At 37.3% G+C, this 22975-nt stretch overlaps 2 protein-coding genes across 3 annotated transcripts; both read right to left on the bottom strand.

Annotated features, from left to right (window-relative positions):
* Positions 1–4567: 4567 nt before the first annotated feature.
* LOC103991518 (phospho-2-dehydro-3-deoxyheptonate aldolase 1, chloroplastic) lies at positions 4568–8446 on the bottom strand. Its single transcript, XM_009411006.2, has 5 exons — positions 7838–8446; positions 7443–7720; positions 6536–6812; positions 5933–6178; positions 4568–5057 (listed from the first exon to the last, which is right to left on the bottom strand). The coding sequence occupies exons 1-5, from the start codon at positions 8354–8356 to the stop codon at positions 4776–4778; spliced, it is 1602 nt and encodes a 533-aa protein (XP_009409281.2). The 5' UTR covers positions 8357–8446; the 3' UTR covers positions 4568–4775.
* A 2115-nt stretch (positions 8447–10561) lies between these two features.
* Positions 10562–19816, bottom strand: LOC103991850 (LRR receptor-like serine/threonine-protein kinase IOS1). 2 transcript variants are annotated; one of them, XM_065191811.1, is made up of 15 exons: positions 19491–19816; positions 19137–19355; positions 18478–18657; positions 17703–18255; positions 16154–16677; positions 15645–15780; positions 15441–15512; positions 15032–15103; positions 14873–14953; positions 14619–14782; positions 13903–14183; positions 13658–13784; positions 12554–12622; positions 12291–12483; positions 10562–11190 (listed from the first exon to the last, which is right to left on the bottom strand). In XM_065191811.1, exons 3-15 carry the CDS (start codon positions 18539–18541, stop codon positions 10752–10754), a joined length of 2775 nt encoding a protein of 924 aa, XP_065047883.1. In that variant the 5' UTR covers positions 18542–18657; positions 19137–19355; positions 19491–19816; the 3' UTR covers positions 10562–10751. The 2 variants fall into 2 exon arrangements, with proteins under 2 accessions (XP_065047883.1, XP_065047885.1); XM_065191813.1 differs by lacking the exons at positions 19137–19355; positions 19491–19816 and adding an exon at positions 18964–19041.
* Positions 19817–22975: the final 3159 nt, after the last annotated feature.

The raw sequence follows: 22975 nt of genomic DNA, 5'->3' as shown, positions 1-22975 counted from the left end.
GGCTAACTTAAACTAGAAGTAGGTTGTTACAACTTAAAACTTTTCCTCTGTGATCTTTAATAAAGACTTGAAGCTTTCAGCTTCTGCTCTTTTTTTTTCCAAGCTCAGATTGGGTTGCCGTGAGTCCTCTATTAAGCTGGTTGGTTTCTGCTCTTAATTTTTTTAGGGCAAATGCTAAATCATCCATGGCTATCTTGCTCTTCTCTTTTACTCTAATGGCTAACTTGAACCAAGCGTAGGGTGTTACAACTTGAAAATTTTCGTCTGTGATCTTTAGTAAAGACTTTAAGCTATCAACTTCTGCTTTTTTTTCTAAGCTTCCAATGAGTTATTGTGAGTCTTCCATTAACCTGGTTGGTTTCCGCCCTCAGTTCTTACTATCTTGCTCTTATCTTCTGCTTTCATGGCTAACTTAAATTAGTAGGGTATTACAGCTTGAAACTTTTCCTCTTGATCTTTAATAAAGACTTCAAGTTTTCAGCTTATGCTTTTGTTTTTTTAAGCTCATATTGGGTTTCTGCGAGTCTTTCATTAACCTCATTGGTTAAGACCGATTAAAATTCAAACATAATCACTAATATATATATATATATATATATATATGATCATATCTTAACTTGATATTCAAGTTTGCTAATATAGTTCAGCTTATTGCATCGAAGGACCATACATTCTTATTGTAAAATATACTTAAAGTATATAATGATACTTATGTATGCTCAACTAATATTTCATAGATAATTATAAATACTACATTTTGAAAAGTATGTTCTTTTAACTTTAAAAGCTGAAAATATGAATATACCATTTATCAAATTTATGAAGTATAGACATCACAAATCATATAACTAAATGATGGTATATACATATTATTTTTATTTCTATTGACATGTGAATTGCAATTCAATGTGTATGAAACTTGAGCATTACAATCCTTCTCTCATAATAAAAAATTTGTCTTTAAAATTTCTTACTTGAATAGCTCCGAATATTTCTCTCATTCTCTTTTTTAACTTGCTTCCTCCATTATGTGATTCTTCCATAGCACTTTAACTAAATTGGTCTTCTTAATAGGAAGTTCTTTCTCCTTTATATCAAGAATTTGTATAGTCTATTCCTCATATATCAAAATTTTCATTCAATCCTATTAGTTATTCATTTAGGATATGAGAAGGAACTAAAATATACTTTCCCAATATTTATACATAGAATATATTATGCACGCTTGCTAACGTAGGACATAAGACTAGTTTATTATCACATCATTAACCTTATCAATAATTTCATATGGTTCTATATATCGAGGACTTAACTTGTCTTTCTTCCCAAATTTTATAATTTCTTTCATTGATGCCACCTTTAAGAATATTATATCACATATATCTTTAAAATATCCTATTATCAATATAATATTTTTGCTTGTTTTGTGTTGCCTTCATCCTTTGGTGAATTTTTTTTTATTACTTCTGATGTTTTTCTCATTAAATTTGGCTCCAAATATTTTTTTCACTCATCTCATCCCAATGAATAAGTGATATGCACTTTCTATTGTATAGTATTTTAAATGGTGCTATCCTAATGGTTACTTGGTAATTGTTATTATAGACAAACACTATTAAAGATAAATATTTGCTCTATAATATCTTAAATTCCATAACATAAGCTCTTAGTATATTTTCTAATATCTAAATAATTTTTTTTATTAATCATTTGTTTAAGGATGAAAAATAGTGTTAAAAGGTATCTTATCTTTAGTTTCTTATGAAGACTTCCAAGATCCTAATGTGAATATGGAGTCTCCATATGATAAGAATAGTTAGCATGAATTGGTAAGAAATGAGCTGTCTTAATTAATCTATCTAGACTCAAATTTCATCATGTCCCTCCCTAGTCTCAAGCAAACCTACGACAAAATTAAAACTGGTTTCTTTCGATTTTCATTGGGGTATTTATAATGAATTTAAGATATCGGGTGACCTTTGATATTTTATTTTGATTTATTGATAGGTACGACACTTTTCAATAAATTGGATGACATCTTTCTTTGTTCTTAGTCACTAATAGTGCTCTTTCATATCCGAAACATCTTGATTGTTCTAGGGTATATGGAGTATAAATATGATTATGCCTCTATTAAAATATTTTATTTTATGATAGGCTTCTTTAGTGCACATAATTTATTCCGAAATATGATTACCCTTCATTAACTTGAAATTTTTTTCTCTTCCCTAGTTCAATCTCAAACTTCAATCAATTCAAATAAGGTCCATAAGTAACAGTAACACTAATCTTTTAATTACATCTTATATTCAAGTCTATTAGCACACTTTGGCTTATTGTGTCGAAGGACTATACCTTTTTGCTACAAAATATGCTTAAAGTAGATAATGATACATATACATACTCAATAACATTTCATAGAATATTATGAATAATATACTTTAAAAAACAAGTATTTTAACTTTAAAAGCTAAAAATATGAGCATATTATTTATCATATTTATGAAACATAAATATTATAAATCATATAACTAAGTGAAGGTAACATATATAGATTATTTTTATTTATATTGGTATGCTAGTTATAATTCAATGTGTATAAGATTCCGGCACTACATATATTTATTAAAAAATTATAAGATGAAGCATTTATCATTAAATATCATATATATAATTTTAAAATGTTATATACATGACATCATATATACTCACTTAAATAAATCTATAGAGACTTATATTTTTTAAATGATTATTCATTATAAATCTTATTTTATATGTAAGAATACTAATACTCTACCCAAAGTGATTGGGCAGAGAAGTGAACAAGTACGAGCCTATGCTAACATATATATAAATGATGACTTATAAGTATTTTTATATATATAAATTTTAGACATGTTACATGTGTTTGTTTTTCTTTTAGATTTGATGTTATAATTTTGTATAAGTGTTAAAATTATTAAGTAGAAAAAACTCTATTACATATTTTACATATTAATAGTAGTAATTAAACTGAAAGATGATATTCTATTTTAGTCAAACATATAGGATATATGTGAAACTAGGAATAGGGCTTTACATCTTGAAACTTTTTCTCTATGATTTTATTAGAGAAAAAGTTTCAGTGAAACTTCCAGCTTCTACTCTTGTGTTTTTACGCTCAGATTGGGTTGCAGTGAGTCTTCTATTAATCTGGTTGGTTTTTGCTTTCAGTTCTTCGAGGGCAAATGCTAAACCATCCATGGCTATCTTGCTCTTCTCTTCTGCTTCCATGGCTAACTTAAACTAGAAGTAGGTTGTTACAACTTAAAACTTTTCCTCTGTGATCTTTAATAAAGACTTGAAGCTTTCAGCTTCTGCTCTTTTTTTTTCCAAGCTCAGATTGGGTTGCCGTGAGTCCTCTATTAAGCTGGTTGGTTTCTGCTCTTAATTTTTTTAGGGCAAATGCTAAATCATCCATGGCTATCTTGCTCTTCTCTTTTACTCTAATGGCTAACTTGAACCAAGCGTAGGGTGTTACAGCTTGAAAATTTTCGTATGTGATCTTTAGTAAAGACTTTAAGCTATCAACTTCTGCTTCTTTTTCTAAGCTTCCAATGAGTTATTGTGAGTCTTCCATTAACCTGGTTGGTTTCCGCCCTCAGTTCTTACTATCTTGCTCTTATCTTCTGCTTTCATGGCTAACTTAAATTAGTAGGGTATTACAGCTTGAAACTTTTCCTCTTGATCTTTAATAAAGACTTCAAGTTTTCAGCTTACGCTTTTGTTTTTTTAAGCTCATATTGGGTTTCTGCGAGTCTTTCATTAACCTCATTGGTTTCCGCCCTCAGTTCTTCGATGGCAAATGCTAAATCATCTATGGTTATCTTGCTATTCTCTTATGCTTCCGAGCTAACTCAAACTAATTTCTAAGCACGCTTGTCTCCTTCTTGATCTCTCGCAGAACATATTCTTAAGTTTGACTTCTTCGAGAGAGACGTTTAAGGATCGAATGAGTATATTATTATCAACTTCAACATTTTGATCTTGATGAGGAGACATGAATGGCTATCCGAGGGCTCGGATTTGATAATGGGTTGATCTCGTGATCTTGCTATTGTTCTTGGGGTATTAAGCCCATGGTGAAGCTGAGCTTGTGAAGGTTCAAGCACTCCAATCATGGAGCAGCCAAGCCCGAATCAATGATACTAAACGTTGTTGACCCAACCTAATTAATTATCTGCGCCTTGTGCCACCTCTGTAATCTACCAGAAGACAAGTGTTTCTTAGTTTTACCTTAGTGTTATCATGGATTTTATATGGTTCTTGAACACCAATAAGATGATCCTAAACAGGGTTTTGATGATCATGTAATCAGAGCCTGTTTTGATGCTAAACTATGTTCCATCCTCATAAAAGATTGGTAACTTTAGGTTCACGAACGAAGCAGAAAACATCTATCAACCAAAAGATGATGCAGGATAATTTCCCAACGATGTCACATGTGATATTTGCATGACTAGTAAGAACTGAATTGAGGACTTTCTTCCACCACTCGATACTCTCAACTATCCATCTCCATTCCGAATGCCAAAAAAGAACTTTGCATTTTATTCTTAAACTCTCACGCCAAGAACAAACAATTATCTTAGGGGTACATAAGTTCCACCATTATTAGAAAGAAAAAGCACCAGATAACATAATTTAGAAGCTCATATCCATCCACCCAGAGCAACACATCCAGGCAAAAGAAGGATTGCTAGACCTCTTGACATTTTTGTACACGCTACTCTTCTTCAAAGACCCAGGGAGGGCAAGGAGCTGACCTGGTTAAGGGGCCTTGACGCAATCCTTCTCTTTCTTAGTCGCTCGGCGATGATGAAGGCAAGTTCAAGAGACTGAGAGGCATTCAGCCTAGGGTCACAATGAGTGTGGTAGCGCGAAGACAAGTCGTCGAAGGTGACATTCCGTGATCCACCAATGCATTCAGTCACGTTCTGCCCGGTCATCTCCAGGTGCACGCCTCCAGGGTGGCTTCCTTCTTGCTCATGGACATCAAAGAATGCCCGAACCTCAGCCTGATAAATGGGTAAAACTTCAGTTAATGCTATTGGAAGCAATTAGTATCTAAAAGAATGCGGTTATTAGCTATAATATATTGAGACATACAAATAGTGGCAAGCTATTGAAAATAATATCACTCTCACTGTAGACATCACAATAAATTATGACTTGTGGACCGGACTAAACATTTTTATATTAATTAAGTTGGTTCACCAACCAATACGGCCACAAATATAGCCAAATCAATATCCAACACAAAACATGAAACAATAGTCACCATAATTAGTGGCTAGCTGTTGATACATACAGTTATAAGCTATATTATATTGATACATACAAATAGCAGCTAGCTGTTGAAAATAATATCAGACTCTCACTGTATACATCACAATAAATTATGACTTGTGGACCAGACTAGACATTTTTATATTAATTAAGTTGGTTCACCAATCAACACGGCCACAAATATAACCAAATCAATCAACATCCAACACAAAACATGAAATAATAGTCACCAATTATTGCCTTGCCACGATCCAACCACATATATAACCTGTTCATCAAACCCTATAAAAACAGAGCAGTTTCCTAAGCTAAAAAAGAATAATTAATTTTAGACAACAAACAAATGCATTTGATGACTGTTTGTTAGCCCTCGACAAGCTATATGCCATCTGGTCAACTGATTCCTAGTATGATTCACAGTGGTGGACATATGGGATGATGGACATGGTAAAACTACTGATTTTCATCAATTATGTTCAATCTGTCTTGAAAGATTTTGGTTCATACGATGTTTATGTGTAGTCAATGGACCATAGGAACATTCTTAGTTAAGAAATTGGCATCATAAGTGGAAAAGGCATAGAAGTAGATCATGTGAATATACCAGAATTGAATCAAAAGGTCGAGTCTTGAGACCACAAGGGGCCTTGATGGTGTTCCCGTGCATGGGGTCACTGACCCAGGTTACAATCTGTCCAGCCCCCCGGACCGCCCGAATCAGATGAGGGAGTTTCACTCTCATTTTATCTGCCCCCATCCTTGCTATCACAGTGATCCTCCCCGGCTTGTTCTGAGGGTTCAAGATCTCAACCAGCTTCACAAGCTCCTTAGGGTCCATCTTGTCACTTACCTACAACAATTAAACAATTGATCATTGAGTTAAATCTGTAAAAGAAATCCTGCATGTTGCATAACCTAGAAAATATGAAAGGTGAAAAGATCTCACAAAAGAATTAAAGTCTTGATGATTCACAAGTGAAATGAAAACAAATGTTCTAACAACAACTGTTCTCATTATCCTCGCCTATTAATTTTTTAGCATTATCAGAAAATTTTTGTGAACTTTGTTGGCAACATAACATCCAAGTTACCACATAAGATCATGGAATTTATCTTTATAACATATGGAATGTTATGTCCGGTTATCATTCATCTGTTAGATAGCAGAGAGTATGAATTCCCCATCTATAATGATTATTGTTCCTACCTTGATCCCAAGAGGATTGGCAATGCCACGGAGAAACTCAACATGGGCACCATCGAGTTGGCGTGTACGCTCACCGACCCAGAGGAAGTGAGCAGAGCAGTCATAGTAGAGACCAGAGGTGGAGTCCTCACGGGTGAGGGACTGCTCATAGGGGAGAAGCAGGCACTCATGGGAGGTCCAAAACTCAGTGGTTGTCATGATAGGATGGTCCATAGTGAGCCCAGCTGCAGCCATGAACCCAAGGGCCTCATCCACCCGGTGAGCCAGCTCCTGATACCTGTTAGTGGCACAACAACGAACAACATGGCAACATCAGCTCCAATCAGACGACATAGTGAGGCTCAGAGCAAGCAGAGCCGGTGTAAGCTATATAATAGGCCAATCAGTAAACTGATCCAATAACTTCTTCCAAAAGTCGTTATAAGGATTGACAAAGAAAGATGAGGGCATTCGTAAATCCATGTCGGTCGAACAATTTGACATGAGAAACTCTTTTGTAGAATTTCCAAAAAGATCTACAAGGTATACTAGGGAAACAGGAAGTACAAGGCTACATGAAAATGATTAATAGATCATGCTTTATAACAAAGAAAAACATAGCAAAAATTAATAGTAACATATAGACAGTCTCGTCATTCAATTTTTTTGTGGAAGAAATGAAAAGAAATTTTGTATGATAGACAAAAAAAATCCTGAGTTCTTTTGTTATAATTTGCCAAAAGTTCAAATTAAAAAAGTTTAGGTAATTTCGATCCTTTAAAAAGATTAGAACTACGAGATAAAGAAAAAAGCAGATATAAACTGAAAGATGCAATTGTTCGGGAAAAAAGATGATCATACATCATTGAAAAATTGAATCTTTTCAACAGAATGATGTAACGGCGGCAGGGGTTTGATAGTCGCCTACCTGTCTCCCTGTTCGCTGTGCTCAGTGAAATCGAGGTTCCACTGTGTGACGCGCTGCATGGCGGCGTAGCCACCGGTGGCGAACGCCCGGAGCAGATTGAGCGTCGCCGCCGCCTGGCAGTATGCCCGGATCATTCTCTGCGGGTCGGGAACCCTCGACTTCTCGTTGAACGCGTCGCCGTTGATGTTGTCCCCTCTGTAGCTGGGCAGCTTCACCCCGTCCTTCTCCTCGAACGGCTCCGACCTCGGCTTCGCGAATTGTCCCGCCATTCTCCCCACCTATAGAAACCAATCAAAACAAAACTCCAAATTAAGATCACCAATCCAGACTCCAGATCTGGCGAGATCGCAAGCGATCTAGATCCCATGGTTTTTTTTTTTTTCGATCAACGGTACCTTGATGACAGGCATCTGACCACCGAACATGAGGACGGCGCCCATCTGGAGGAGGATCCGGAAGGTGTCCCGGATGTTGTTGGCATTGAACTCCTTGAAGCTCTCGGCGCAATCGCCCCCCTGGAGGAGGAACGCCTTGCCGAGGGCAGCGTCGGCGAGGCGCTCCTCCAGGTGGCGGGCCTCTCCGGCGAACACGATCGGCGGGAAGTTCTCGATCGTCCGCAGAACCGACTCCAGCTCAGCCTTGTCGGGATACTCCGGCAGCTGGATAGCCTTCTTGGCCTTCCAACTGTCCACCGACCATTTCCCCGGCTTCGTCTCCGTCACCGGCGCCGGTTCCTTGGTCTTGACCGGGTTCTTGGCGGGTTCTGCAGCGTGGACGGCGGAAATGGGGCGGGAAGGGGCCCTTCTCTGGCCGGCGCGAACAAGGGATGGGAGGTAAGCCTGGCCGCCGGCCGAGGACGAACAGGGGAGCGGATGATGGCGGGGGAGGAGGGAAGAGCCGCTGGCGAGGGCCATCTCTGGAACTCTTCTCTGTCCCTTCTGGGAACAGTATGCCTAAAGGGCTTTCAAAGAGAAGACCTCTAAGCGAGAGAAACTCTTCCTAAGAGAGAAGAACGGTGAGGGTTTCATTTATAGCGCACAAGGTGCGGGGTTGGTGTAAGGGGGTAGATGAGATGCAGAAGGGGCATTGCGGTAGAACACATCGGAAATTATTATTATTTAATTAAAAAAAAAGCAGACATAAATACTTTTTCTACCTACCTTCCGCTAAACCCATAGGCACTGAGAGGTAGCATAGGGGCCCCACTCTTCTGCTCCAACAACCATAAGGGTAGCTCAAATTAAAACATTATTAGGGGTACGGAAAACGTTGCTGTTTAATTGACAGTTTTGTTTGCGAGACGATATTTCACACCTACATTATGATTGGAAACATAATTGGGTCCCACGTGACCCGCGGCTTCGTGGGCAGATATTATATTCGGGTAGCGTAGCAGCGAGTGAGAAAAGCGTTGCGTTCAACTTGATATGACGAATTTACCCCCTTCTCAGAACCCTAACCCTCACCCACCAAAATGAATAAATAAATAAATAAGAAACCTAACGTTTTACACAGCATTAATGTACGCACTCGATTCATGAAAGACGACTTCGAAATGGTGCGAGGGGCCCCACGAGTTCGTATCATGACGCACCGTATGCAAGTCGCGAACAGGTCGGTTCGTAGAAGGTAAACCAACAGATCCGACCTCGCGAAGTTACGGTAGGTGAGGACACGCGCAGTCCACGTGCGGATTGACCGAACACCGTCGTGGTAGACAGCGGGGCCTTCCATCTTGGCGTCTAGTTAGGCCACGTTTCCATCGTGAAACAGGTGGTGTCGTGATGGTAGTGATGGGGCCCGATGTTGATGAACGATGGGATCCGACGCACGAATCACAATGCAAGTAATATTTAATAAGGAGACTCGGATGTAAATTATAATTTCTCCAGAGACATCCTAATGATTATTATACTATTATTACACAAATATGTCTCATATTGGAATATATAATATATTTGAGAGGCACACAAACAAAAGCATATTGGCCAATTAGTTCCAATATCTCCAACAATCGATGGAAAGCGAAAAGCATGTCGGCGATGAACAAAAAGGCAAACACTTAAAATGCACGAAGTTCGCATAGAATGTGAATTCTCTCTCTCTCTGTCTCTCTCTCTCTCTCTTTTGGTTTCTTTTGGCATAAAAACAGAGAAAAACCCTGACATCGTTCTCGTGATGCGACTACCCAAATCATTAGAAATGTGACTCTTCAGAGAGAGAATGCTCGGTGGGAAATGGGCAGCACATGGTAGCTGCACAATTGGAGTGCAGGTGGCATCTGCCCGTACATAAATATGAACCAATCATAGTATATATGTCCTACCAAGCATTATTCCATACGGCAGAGTTTGTACCTTCTCAACGCCTGCAAGCATTGCATGCATGAATCCAAAAATTAATTTCACTTTAACATATTAAGAGTAACAGGATTTCTTGAAATTGTTTAACTTTTTCAAGAGGCACTGGTAGTAGGGCAAGCTAATTATAATTAATACTTGTTCAGAAGATTATAATCTTCTTTTTTACTATAGAAGGATTGGAAAGTTTTACGAGTGAGGTGAGGATTCATAAAATTATGTAAAAGGGATTTTCTGATATAGTCATGACATCATAAAAAAAAATCATATTTTTCCCTTATTTCTATCATACAAGAAAATTTTGATATCCCTTATCCTTCAATTTATGAAATTGATTTGATATACACATCATATAATATAATAAAATATAAGATTCTTTTTGCTTCCTTCCACTCTAACATGGTAGAAAAGTAATTCAAACCAATAGCTCCAGGCATAGACAATGCTAAGCACCAGTGAGGTTACTTGATGCCAATCAGATTTCCATACGAACAATGTTTCACCCACTCAACTTAAGTCTATCTTCTTTAATCACATTTGCATTTCTTCAATACTCGTAGATGGATGAGAGTCACTGGTTCGTTCCCATCCACCAAAAACCAAAAAAAGGACATCATGGAACTTATTAGAATGACCCATTGATCCATCCTCATCCATCGTAAGTCAATCAACCAAAAATTGCATCATGAACCACAATACAATGAACTTTTGCACAGGATAGGAACTCACTAAAACAACTAAACAAGCAACAAACAAAGATATCTAATAATTACACTTGATATGGTATTTCCTAGGCATTCATTGGATATCAGTGTTGTCATAATTACAATATTTTCATTTTCAGAAGATTAATCTAGACACAATAGAGAGAGAGAGAGAGAGAGACAGAGGAAAAGAAAAAAGCCAAAGGAACTTTAAGAAGCCATGGTGTGCAGAGAAGTGATGCTTACTATCTTGCGCTGGGGCCACTCAACTCAGTTAAGTTGATGCTGGTTGATGCAGTTGAGCCACTTTGATTAACATCGACGTCTCCACCATACGGCCTTGTGCTGCTTTCACTAACAATTTCTAGTTGCAGACTCTCTTTCAATTGCATCACCACTTCAGTCATGGTGGGCCTCTCATTGCTGTTTAGAGCAGTGCAATGAAGTGCTAAATCAACGACCCTTCTGACAGAGTACATGTCACATTGTTGTTGTTGTTGTTGTAGTCTTGGATCAACAACATCAGCTACGGTCCCTTGAGCAAGGCCTTGACGAACCCACTGAAGAATGTGACCGGTTTCCAGAAACTTTAGCACAGCCGGGAGACCTGTGACTAACTCTAGAAGAACAATCCCAAAGCTATACACATCGCTTTTTTCTGTTAGCCGATATGTGCTGTGATAGCTGAGAGGAGTAATGTATTAGTTTCTGATTGCTACATAATGCATGCTTATTTTAAATCTCTTTAGAGATGTATGACTCCCAAGCAATTTAAGCACCTTCTAGATGTGATCACAAGACTTATCAATTGCAGACATATAGCAGAACATCCATCTGTAAAAGTATTTCTATAAAATTATTTGAGCATTTCCTGGATGACATCGCAACCCTCATCGGTCACATATATAGTTCCTAATCTTAGTGCAATTTACATCATGTAATGACATGCTCATTTATAACATCTTTACTATTGCTCCAAGATGATGTGAGCACCTCCTGAATGAGATCATAGGTCTTATCAATTGCAGATAGATATATATCAGAAAATGAATGATTTAGTTTTCAAGTCCAACATATTCTCATCTTAGAAATGACATGCGCATTTACTGTATCTTTATGTAAGTGTAGCTCTAAGATGATATGAACACCTTGTTGATGAGAACATAAGCCTAATCAAGTATAAAATGCATGTGCCATTATTGAATTATAAAATGGAATGCTCGTTTACAATATCTTAAGATAAATAATAGTAAGATGATGTGAAAATCTACTAGATGAGATCATATAATAATTTTCAGTTGTAGATATATCAGAAAATGTCATAATTTGGTATGTCTCGGGAATTGCAGTATGTCTATCTCTTATTAAATTTTTTCACTTCCTGTTTTCGAGAAGGAAAATTATGAAGCTGTACATCATTTAAACCCTCATGAGAAATTCTAGTTAGTTCTACTCCTTAATTTGGTCAAGATGAAATTATGCTGCTAAAATATCTTCTTCTAGTTAAAACTCTCTCTCTCTCTCTCTCTCTCTCTCTCTCTCTCTCTCTCTTCTTAGGTACACGACCTTTCTCTTGTTTTTGACAATTTCTTGCTTCCTCTCAATGTGAGTGCAATGTATCATGCATAAGTTGTACAATCAGTGGCTGACATAATAGGGACCAAAATATAACTCTACCTTAATCCCAACCTACATAAGCTGCAAGGAAAATGAGATGTTACGTAGCTGCCTAGGGAGGAAGTATTTTGGATGATTTAAGCCTTTGGATGAATAAAAATACGTACTCGGGGTCTACATATCCAGGTGTTCCAACGACGGCTTGAGTGGACACATGAGTATGAGCGTCAGTCAAGAAAGCCTTTGACAGCCCAAAATCTGCAATCTTGGCCTCAAAGTTGTGAGATAAGAGGATGTTGCTGGTCTTCACATCTCTATGAATTATTGGTGGCTTACATCCCTTGTGTAGATACTCTAACCCTGCTCATTATATTGTTTATTAGATTCTAAGAACTTCGTCAAATAATTTAAGCTGTTGTTTGTGTGTAACCTTGTGCAGCATCAACAGCAATACGAAGTCGTTCTCTCCAACTCAAGACTCTGCCAGTATTATTTTTATCTGCAAGAGTGATGCAAAAAACTTGATGAGTTTATGAAGTTCAAGCACACATGAAGGAAGTCCAAATATACAATATTTCACTAACTTTGTACAACACTACGCATCACTTTTCAATTATGTATATATTGTTTCTGGCAAAGAAGATACTATCACTCTTCTCTCTAATGTACCATTTCAGGCAAAGAAGGTTTGGTACAACTTTACAACAATTTTTTTCTTCCTAATGCAGAGTTTTTTCCAATCAAAGAAGGTTCCCTCATTAGTGTATTTTAAACATTTTATATATAATTTCTCATTAAAAAAATAATTGCATGAAACTTAAACAAAATGTTTAACAATGGCTTTATACCTAAATCAGAGTTAGTTTCTAAAATTTTCTAAGACAAAAACTTATGAGGTTCTACAAATCTTTTTGTTAGGTTGAGTTGGATAAAGATATAGTACCAAGTCAAGTGAAATGAAATAAGGTTTTATAACTAGAGTAAAACTCATGATGCAAGGAGTCTACTAGTCCACATACAAACATATATATATATATATATGTGTGTGTGTATATATATATTTATATACACATATATATATATATATATACATATATATATTTATATACACATATATATATATATATATATACACATATATATATATATATATATATATATATGTGTATATATATATATATTTATATATATTCAAGTACTCCATTGATGCATGGGCTGATGAAATAATTTAGTCCTACTTGACTCGAGTAAATGAGACAGAATGGAGACTCAAAACTTAGGATCTCACATTATGATATCATGGTAAATATTAATCGGTATCATTTCACTTAAAATTTCAAGTTTATAAATGAGATAGAATTTAGTAGTCAATACTCCAGTAGAAATTAACGCTTCCATGGTAAACAGGATTTAAAAAAATTACACTCTATTAGGAGGAATGCTTGCATGGTGAGCCTCTATGAAGAATGGCATATTTGATATAGTCCAAAGTCTAATAGAAATAGAATAGAAAATGTTATTAGATCTTTAGCACCTGATAGATGGTCTTTGAGACTTCCTTGAGCTGCATATTCAAAAACAAGTCCGAGGGAATGACCATCCTTACAATAACCAACCAGAGCCACCAAGTTTCTATGATGCACCCTCGATAAGAGTTGAGCCTACAAATAATACTGATGTTACAGAAAGATAATTTACTTGCTAATGATCTGCTTTCAGTATTGATAATTTACTAGTTAAAAATCCTCATTAAGTCTCTGTATAGTGTTGATGGCCTACCTCAACCTGGAACTCCTTTATCCCATGGGAATCAGAACCAAGTTCTTCTGTCATAAAGTCCTCTGAAATCCCTTCCTCGATTGCAAGAAATCGCTTCTGCATCTTCACCGCAACCTCTGTGCCATCATGCAAACGACCATAGTAGACAGTCCCAAAGCCTCCTTTGCCAATGACCCGCTCAAAGTTGTTGGTGATGGTCCTCAGATCTTGGTATGTGAAATGAGGGCTCCCAGTGTGGAAGGAACTGCCTATGGTGTCCCTCCATTTCGGTTGTCGCTTTGCTGAATAAAACACATGATCATGATGAACAGTCTAAACAGGCAAAGAGGCTACGAAAAGCTTTAAAACATAAATAGGCTGACATTGCTGCCAATATTTTCCAAGATACAATGTAACACTATGCTGATATGCTAGTGCATGAATGAAACCGACCTCGGAGAAATCTTTCTAGGTTTCAATCATCGAACACTCAAGTAATATTCCTACAGAGGCAGATGGTGCACAAGTGAGGTTTGCAGATTAGGAATTTCGGAAGGATTAACCGTGGCACATCAAAGAGGGATGGGTTGATTGTCGTTAAAAGGATCTTTCACCAGATAAAGAGGATGGGTGATCGACCCTCTGTTTGCAAGTGCAAGTGAACAAAGCATTTTTGTAGTTCGGAAGCAGGATAATGACAAATTGGTGGATTAGCAGCACAAGAGGAGCATACTTACATGGTTCCTTTTTTCCTCTTCTTCCTCTAAGGAAGAACACTGACAGCAGAACTATCACTATGACTGCTGCTACAACGATGGAAATAGCAAGGACATGAATACTGTGCTTTTGCTTTCTCTTGCAAACACATATACCCTGAAAATAACATGGGTTGTCCTCCAATCTGACATATCAAATGTTAGATTATTTCTTCATAAATAAACTGAGAAAGATTTAGGGTATTGGAAGATGGACTGAAAATTGACAAAGATACCTCAACCGGAGTGAGCCATTTGCTTGTCTGTTGCATAAAACATCAATCAAAGAACCATCAAGCTGGTTGCCTGATAAATCCCTGCAATAAAAGAACCATCAATCAAACAAATGATTCATTAATTAAGCAGTAGGCAATTGAATTTGTGGAAACTCCTACAGAGTTTGAAGTGAGTTCAAATTTGCAAGAAATGGTGGAATAGGCCCAGTGAAGGTATTTCTTGATAAGTTCCTGAGACAAAAAAAGTGTAAGAAATACTGAAATAGAATTCTTATGTATAAAAAATATTTAATTTGCGAGAAAATAGGGAATAATATCGCTTGAAAAGTCCCTGAGACCAATAGAGGTAAAGAAAATTAGTATTGCTTTATGGTTTCAACTCCTCCCTCGTACAGAATCTGGGGACAAACGTCCCATCATTCATAGCACCAAATGTGAATCTTAATGATGTTAATCACATCATTACACTCATGTCAAAGCATAATGGATATAGATTGCATGCTCAAACAAATATGAAAATTAAAGGTATATATATAGGTCTATTGATTTCATAATTCTCGATACTTACAAGTATGTGATGGCTGATAGGTTGCCAATAGCAGCTGGGATATCACCTTTAAGTCCCCGATTAAAAAGGTCTCTGCAAAATTATTGGATAGTGTAACTATTTTTGGCCAGCAATTTCTGTGAACCACTAGTGCCTGTTGCTCAAAGAACATTGACTAAATTCCTCTTCTAGGTTCTTTATTGTCCATGTGAAAGAGATACTTACAAGGAGGTGACCCTTGGGGGTGTGGAGATAGGGAAAGAGCATTTGGTTTCATTCCAAGCAAATTGCACAGGAACGCATGGATCACCTTGCCACTCGGTGTGATACAACAACCTCTTTATCATCATCATAGCATCAACTATTGTTTTGTTGTTCAGAAAAATTAATCATGGTCACTTTAAACAAGAAAAATATTGTATCAAACGTTAAAGCCAACGTCTGTGTAACACTATAATACAGAAATGTGCCTATATATAAACGAAATAGGTTTCCAACAAGCCACACATTTCTTTTTGTTTGTATAATTGTGTTCAAAATTAAAAATTTAGATCCAAATTGTGATTGTAAACCAATATTCCCCTGGAAAATTGGGTATATATCAGAAATTGGTCATAATCAAGCAGATCAGCTGATTTTGAGAAAAGTTGGACCATCCTAACCCCAAGTCTTTTGCTAGTTGTATTGTCCATTCAGATTATCATCTCAAATAAGAAATTAGGAGGTGTACATACCATCTCCCTGATCAGTTGAAATTTTTGTGAGATCGACATAGGAATAAGCTTCCATGGCATTGAGCAATGGGGGTAAGGAGCCTGGCACCCTGGTCAGATTCAAATAAAAAGTGCTTGGATCTGAGTTAGCCTGATAAATGAATTGGATGTGGCGTGCCACCAAGTATTCTAGGGAGATGTTGATCAAACTGCGTCGGCTGCCGGGCACTCTCAATTGAAATATACTGCTCTCATTGCCTTTGGGAGCTCGTAGTTCAGCAAAGTGCAAGTAGACATAAAACATGGGAGCCATGACCACATCATCTCCATTGCTTAGGCGAAGTATCAGAGTGTTGTTATCTGATGAAACATCAGCCGACTGCATGATTGCCAACGGCACCTTATAAGCATCATCAGAACCAAGATCAACCAAGGCAGTAGTGGTTAACACAGTCGGATTTTGCCTGACATCACGACAGTAGGATGTTGCTTCGCAAGACGTGTACCCTGGCTGCCAAATGCGATCGTAGATATCGTCTGGAAATCTATTATCCAAACATTTAAAGATAAACTGGTCAAAAACCCACAGATTATTTTGGATAGTTTTCTAGAACTTTCAGGAAGCATATATGCATCTATCTTTCAACAATAGAGCATAATCCTTAGTGATAAAAGCATAAGTTTCTTAACATGTTTCAAAACCCTTATGAGTATAGAATTAAAAAAAAAAGAATCTTTTTTCCAGTTTGCAATGTAAGAGACATGATTCCTCTAGGAATGTTGCAGCATGATCTAAAACAGTAGATGTGGCAAGACTTTATCATAGTCCAATTTCATAGTTGGAGAAATTTGGAAGTACATCTTAAACTTTTTTATTTTAAAGTGTAAAAGAGAGTGTATTTCGGAAGTAAAAATCTTCCTAGAAAACAGAATCAACATCAAACGAGACAGAAATAGATGTCACAATTGATCCTAATAACCCAATAACCTAATCTGCTTTGTTCAATAACTTCACCTTGACATCTATGGTATATGATATAAACCAAGAATAGGCACGATATAATTTAAAATGATGCTCAAGATTAGTCATCTATCTCTGGAATCAACTAAACATGTTGACCAAGGAATACGACAACACTAAAATCCAATAACCAATCAGATTATTTGTCTACTTCTGGCATCAACTGAACATGTTCACTATAAGCTAGATATCAACCGTCGAATCTAATAACCAATCAGGCCTTGGTCTAGTGGTTGGTTTTGCCTGTTCATCTTGAAGAGGTTCTGGGTGTGATTCCTCAAGGAGGTGGTGACTTAAGCAATTATCTATTTACGGCATGTATGTAGTATCGAGCCTGAATTTGAGCTTAGGCTTCCTTAAAAACCAACAGAAATGGCAAGGGTAAAATAGTTAGTAAAGGCATGAACAAATTATTACAGGATAATTACTGCCTACGGCTTGATCACCTGAGAAAAGTTCCCAACAACTTAGGCCATGATATTCCTCATGCATGAATGTGACAACTGGTTTGAAGTTACAAGTAGACAACAACAAGAAATTAACTTTTACCTGATAGTTCGATTCAATCCCATGCTCTTCCTTTCCGATAATCGTAAGGAGACTGATTGATTCACATCTTTGTAAAGTTCACTGTCGAGGCGCCTCAACTCCAGAGCAGATATGAACGGGATGCCATCACCACTTTTTACCAGACATATCGAAAAGTAATCAGAGGATGCCAAGGTTATTATCTCTGAAATGTAGAGATGAGATGCACCAGTAATGTTCATTGTTTGCCAAAAATTAACACCAAAATAGAGATCAAATGTGAGACTGCGGCCATCTCTCATCTGTTGACCACCATCATAGTATCCATACAGAAAGGAAGCTCTTATGAGGTACTTGTCACCTTGAGTCACATCATTTATAGTATAACAATTACGAACACCATCAGGAAAACTACGAAGGTTTTGAGCCTGCACTGGCTGACCTGTGACGTAGAATTCATCAATTTCATGGTTTGCACCAGTGTCTATGTACTCTGCATCAGGAGCATAGATTTTGAACGTCCTGTCGTCATAGTATGAATCATCACCAGAAAATCCACAATCAATGCTCACTTCTGCATCAAACCAAATGATGGCAAATTATTGGATTAAGCTTTTGAAAGGCAGAGGACACACCATGTTCATTTCAGCAAGTACCAAAAGATATAAGACAGTCGTAGTACAGTGATATCAATATAACTCCACTGATCCAAAAGAATATCCTTGCACACTAATAACTGTTATTTCATAATATATATGAAAAATAAGGAAGAGAATAAAGATAGCAGCAAGCATACCAAGCAGACAATCAACTAGAATTGCTGATGATGCCAATAAAACCAGTAACAAGAAGTATCTCATCGTCTCTCTTGGTGATCCAGCTCGCTTTAAAAGATAAGAATCATAAAATAGCTCACAAGTAACCAAAAACCACTTCGAATATCTTTTTAAGAAGCCATGGGATGATTAATCAAGATCTGTTAAAAGAGATGAAAGAATCATAAACAAGAGAAAGAGAAGAAGAGAACAAGCAATCCGGCAGTACACCATCAGTATCCTTTAGGATGTCCCAAATTGTTCGCAAGGATAATGTATGGTTGTTTGGAAAAAATGCTTAGCAAACGTTGAAAATTCAACCATCCCAATATTGATTGACTGACTGCATACTGATGGTGTAGTAGCACATTTTCTGCAGTTCCAAACATACATAACAAGTGACAGAACAAGAATGTAAAGAAAGGGACAGAACAAAAGTAAAGAAAGGGACAGAACAAGAATAATACCAGGCAGCCATTGAACAGAATCGCTACTGCCAACAAGAAAGACAAACCCTATCTTGTGGCTCACTAGTGGCCACTGACCTAAGGAAGACTTTTCTTTCAGACCTATATATATATATATATATATATATATATATAGAGAGAGAGAGAGAGAGAGAGAGAGAGCCATTACCAACCTCAGAGGCTCGCCTTTAGTGTGGATTCAGATTGGTTACGAGGGATTTATGGAATGCTTGGTAATCCTAAAGAATGAAGTTTAGCTTGGATTTTGTCCGTCTCAAGGAAAACAACGTGGAATAAAGACAGTCATCATAGCATGGGGTCGTAGCACTAGTGAAAAAGCATGCTTCGGCCTGTAGTGTCCCTTGACGACAGCCACCGTTGACGCGGTTGACCTGTTACACAATTGAAATCGGACCGGTCCAATACAGACAAATCAAACCGGGACGGTCTAATTAAAAAACCAAAACGAGCCCTCCAAGACCGGCACCCCTCGCCGCCGCAATGTCGAGAAGCACCGTAAGCGCTACCGTTCCGATTGCGTCCTGGCCATTCTTTAACCGGATGAACCGCAGGGAGTGGGGGCCCTCTCCGTCTCGGTCCGGCCCTCGCCAACGCCTCCTGCCGTGTCATCCACCGACGAGAAGGATGACACACCACCACGAGGAGGACGAGATGAGCAACACCCCGAGCATTAATTACTTCGGGAGGAAAGCTCTCGAGATGGAGACGACGAGGGCCGAATCGCTGACGGAGTCTCACCGGTGCCTCTTGGAGATGATTGCCGGCGCTCTCTTCGGCCAAGAAGCATCAGGATTTATAGGACACCATGAAAGGTTATGCAGCCTCACGCCCTTTTCCTCCTTCTTTTATCAGTCTATTAACGATTGCTGAATTTGGATAATGATCAATTGTTATGGCTCTCCCTCTTTTTATTTGTGTATGCCCTTTAAAAAGTTTCTATTTTTTATCCTTTTCCTTTCTTTTAGACCAACCTGCAGATAGAACAGGGGATTGAGTATAGAATTCTTTTGTTGTTTAAGCTGAGAGATTTGATATGTTCACTGAGGTCACTCGTAGAATCTTTTTCCTTTAACAATGCTAGCCTGTTAACTTTTAGTATGTGCAAATTAATAGCATACACAATTATTTATTGCAAAAATTTTGACTCTTGTTTTGTTAGTGTCTTGTTTGCCTTGGTTTTGAGTGTCATACTTGCAAGTAATAGGAAGGTGGAATCATCATACTGGTGAATTTTGAGGATCCTTGGCTAAGGTATAGAAAAAGGACAGTAACCAGAAAAAAAAAAGATACTGCTAAAGGAGGAATAAGTTGGTTAAAAATAAGGGGAACAGAACATAAGATGCGCCGCAAATATATTCAATCAACATTTGTGAGCTTCATCTTTATGTACATTTTTTTCAGCTCAAATTTTATTGTCTACTATCATTAAATTGAACACCAGCATGTCGATCGAAACTGGTCTATGATGAAAGATGTTAACAACAATCCTACTTTAGTTATCGGATGTTTCATGCTTTGAATTGTTGATCTTTACAAGTAGACCAAGTGTTGCTATCAGAAAGATAACTGAGTTATCAGTAGTTTTGTTCCTTATCCTGCATTAGTATTACTGCTTGTTTTGTTTTTGCTATTTAACTGAAGCACTAACCTTTATTTTCAAAGATATGAATATCATCTTCATGTTCATGCTATTTGCAACTAATAAAATACACTACCGTTTGAGTGAATGTGCTGAAATTTACATTGCAATGAATTACATACCATTGGGTATTGTCATTCTAAAGGTGTCTTCCTCCAATGAGGCACACATCCTGCCTCATGCCTCGTACCTAGGCTTCAAGAGACCTTTGATAACTTTGACACCAGAAGTCATCAAATATGTTAAAGCATAGGTAATTTTCTACTAAAAGAACCTAATGCAAATAATAAATTTACTACTATAATGCAACTCTGATGAGGAACCTTTCTCGTTCCTTCCCATTTTTCCATACTTATTTTTGCTTAAAGAAAAAGTGGTGAAAGAATAATAAATTATGCCCAATCACTCTTGTAAGAACCCAACTGATGGAATTTTCAAGTTATGCATGGGTGAGCACATATAAATGCATGGTAATTTAAATGGTCTCACTATTAAGCAAGGAATATGAAGATTCTAAGGAACCTATCAGTATTATTCACCCATAATTCAGTTCAGATCAACGATTTTAAAGTTGCTTCTAGAGGACAAAAACTCTGTAAGTTGATGCAGGGATTATAGGGGATCAAAAAATTCTGACCTATTCTATGACTAAACATCTTGGTCAATCTGATTCTAGCGTTCAAAGAGTCAGAATAAGTGTAGGTAGGCATGTCATGCAAAAAATTTGCTTTGGCTATTTTTTAGGAGCTAAGCATGGCAAGATGATGAGGGTCTTATACCAGAGTAACTACATCTATGACATGATCCATTATAGGTGTCGTCCTGTAAGTCAATCACGTGAGTGATGGCACGTGTGACATGATACGTATTTTGTTTACTTATTATATTTTGATATTTTTATCATTTTATATTGCTTGTTAAATATATGCATATATATTGTGATGTCCGTGATCATGATAATAAAACCGATTCGCTTTTAAACGTAAACCCTAAATAATCCTGATCATAGGTTACTTGATAGGGACATCGAGATAAGCATGACAAGATGATGAGGGTCTTATACCAGAGTAACTACATCCATGACATGATCCATTATGTGGAAGGCAAAGTTATACATGTTAGTTATAGGTGTCTTGTAAGTCAATCACGTGAGTGATGGCACGTGTGACATGATACGTATTTTTTTTACTTATTATATTTTGATATTTTTATCACTTTATATTACTTGTTAAATATATGCATATATATTGTGATGTTCGTGGATTTATACAATGAGAATCGGATCGTGATGAGATCATGATAATAAAATCGATTCGCTTTTAAACATATACCCTAAATAATCCTGGTCATAGATTACTTGATAGAGACATCGAGATAATCGAATAGACTGGTGTGCTATATACCCGTCCATATGATGGAGGCAATTAGTCTCATAGCTGCTTGTGTGGAAACACTAAAGATACAGTGCAGGTGCTCATTGGAGAATGAGTTTACTGATTGATCCGCTCACAGAATACTGGATGGTTAATGATGCCTTAATGTCAAACAGCAATTGCGTAGTCCTAGTAGTGTATCTGGTCTTTAGACTTGAGATACCAAGAATGTTCTGTATTAGTACTCCACTCTTTTATACCGGACTTATAGGTTTTGAAGTTCCAAATCTAGTACAACCGGTAATTGGGAGTAGCATCCAACCTTACGATGGCTATTGAGTGTCGATAGAGGATCATCCACTCTCGGTATCATGAGAGGAACATCCTGTGTGTTCTTGCTCATACAAATCCTTGGCTAAGGTCATTCGGATTGAAAGAGAAAGTTCTTCGGGAGAATCTGATTAGAGCGAGACTCGAGGAGAAACCGTATGGGCCTAGCAGCACCATGTCTGATATATGGTTTATGGTTAAGGGACTATAGATACACAGTAATTGAGGATAGATATGTCCAAAAGATTGGATTCCCCTGTATCGTTTGGGGACTACGGCGTAGTAGCCTAGTACATTCGTAGTCGATGAGTCGAGTGAATTATTATAAAGATAATAATTCACTAAGTTAGAAGGAGTTCTGATATATATGACTCACAGTCAGCTCGATATTGGGCTTAGAGGGTCACACACATATGATATGTGTTGCGACGAGTAGAGGTTCAAATATGGGATATCCGTTGGAGCTCTTATCTTATTGGATATTCAATAAGCTCCTGAATTATTGGATCCAATGGATGAGATCCAATAAGAGATTATTGGGTAGAGACCCACTAATTTAATAGGCTTGAGTAATTGGATGGAGATCCAATACCCAATAGGGCAAGATCCATTAGGGTTAACTGGGGGCCTCTATAAATATGGGGGAACT

This window comes from Musa acuminata, chromosome BXJ1-7 (genome assembly GCF_036884655.1).
Source record: "Musa acuminata AAA Group cultivar baxijiao chromosome BXJ1-7, Cavendish_Baxijiao_AAA, whole genome shotgun sequence".
In the NCBI taxonomy this organism is placed as follows: domain Eukaryota; kingdom Viridiplantae; phylum Streptophyta; class Magnoliopsida; order Zingiberales; family Musaceae; genus Musa; species Musa acuminata.
This window is presented reverse-complemented; position numbering and strand designations above follow the sequence as displayed.

Coding starts and splice junctions, on each gene's coding strand:
- LOC103991518 (XM_009411006.2), bottom strand. CDS start 8,356: ATGGCCCTCGCCAGCGGCTCTTCCCTCCTCCCCCGCCATCATCCGCTC. Junction 7,721..7,837: donor GTCAGATGCCTGTCATCAAG/GTACCGTTGATC, acceptor TGGTTTCTATAG/GTGGGGAGAATGGCGGGACA. Junction 5,058..5,932: donor GACCTTTTGATTCAATTCTG/GTATATTCACAT, acceptor CCCATTTATCAG/GCTGAGGTTCGGGCATTCTT.
- LOC103991850 (XM_065191811.1), bottom strand. CDS start 18,541: ATGAGATACTTCTTGTTACTGGTTTTATTGGCATCATCAGCAATTCTA. Junction 15,104..15,440: donor CTATCAGCCATCACATACTT/GTAAGTATCGAG, acceptor TTTTTGTCTCAG/GAACTTATCAAGAAATACCT. Junction 13,785..13,902: donor TAAAGGAGTTCCAGGTTGAG/GTAGGCCATCAA, acceptor TATTATTTGTAG/GCTCAACTCTTATCGAGGGT.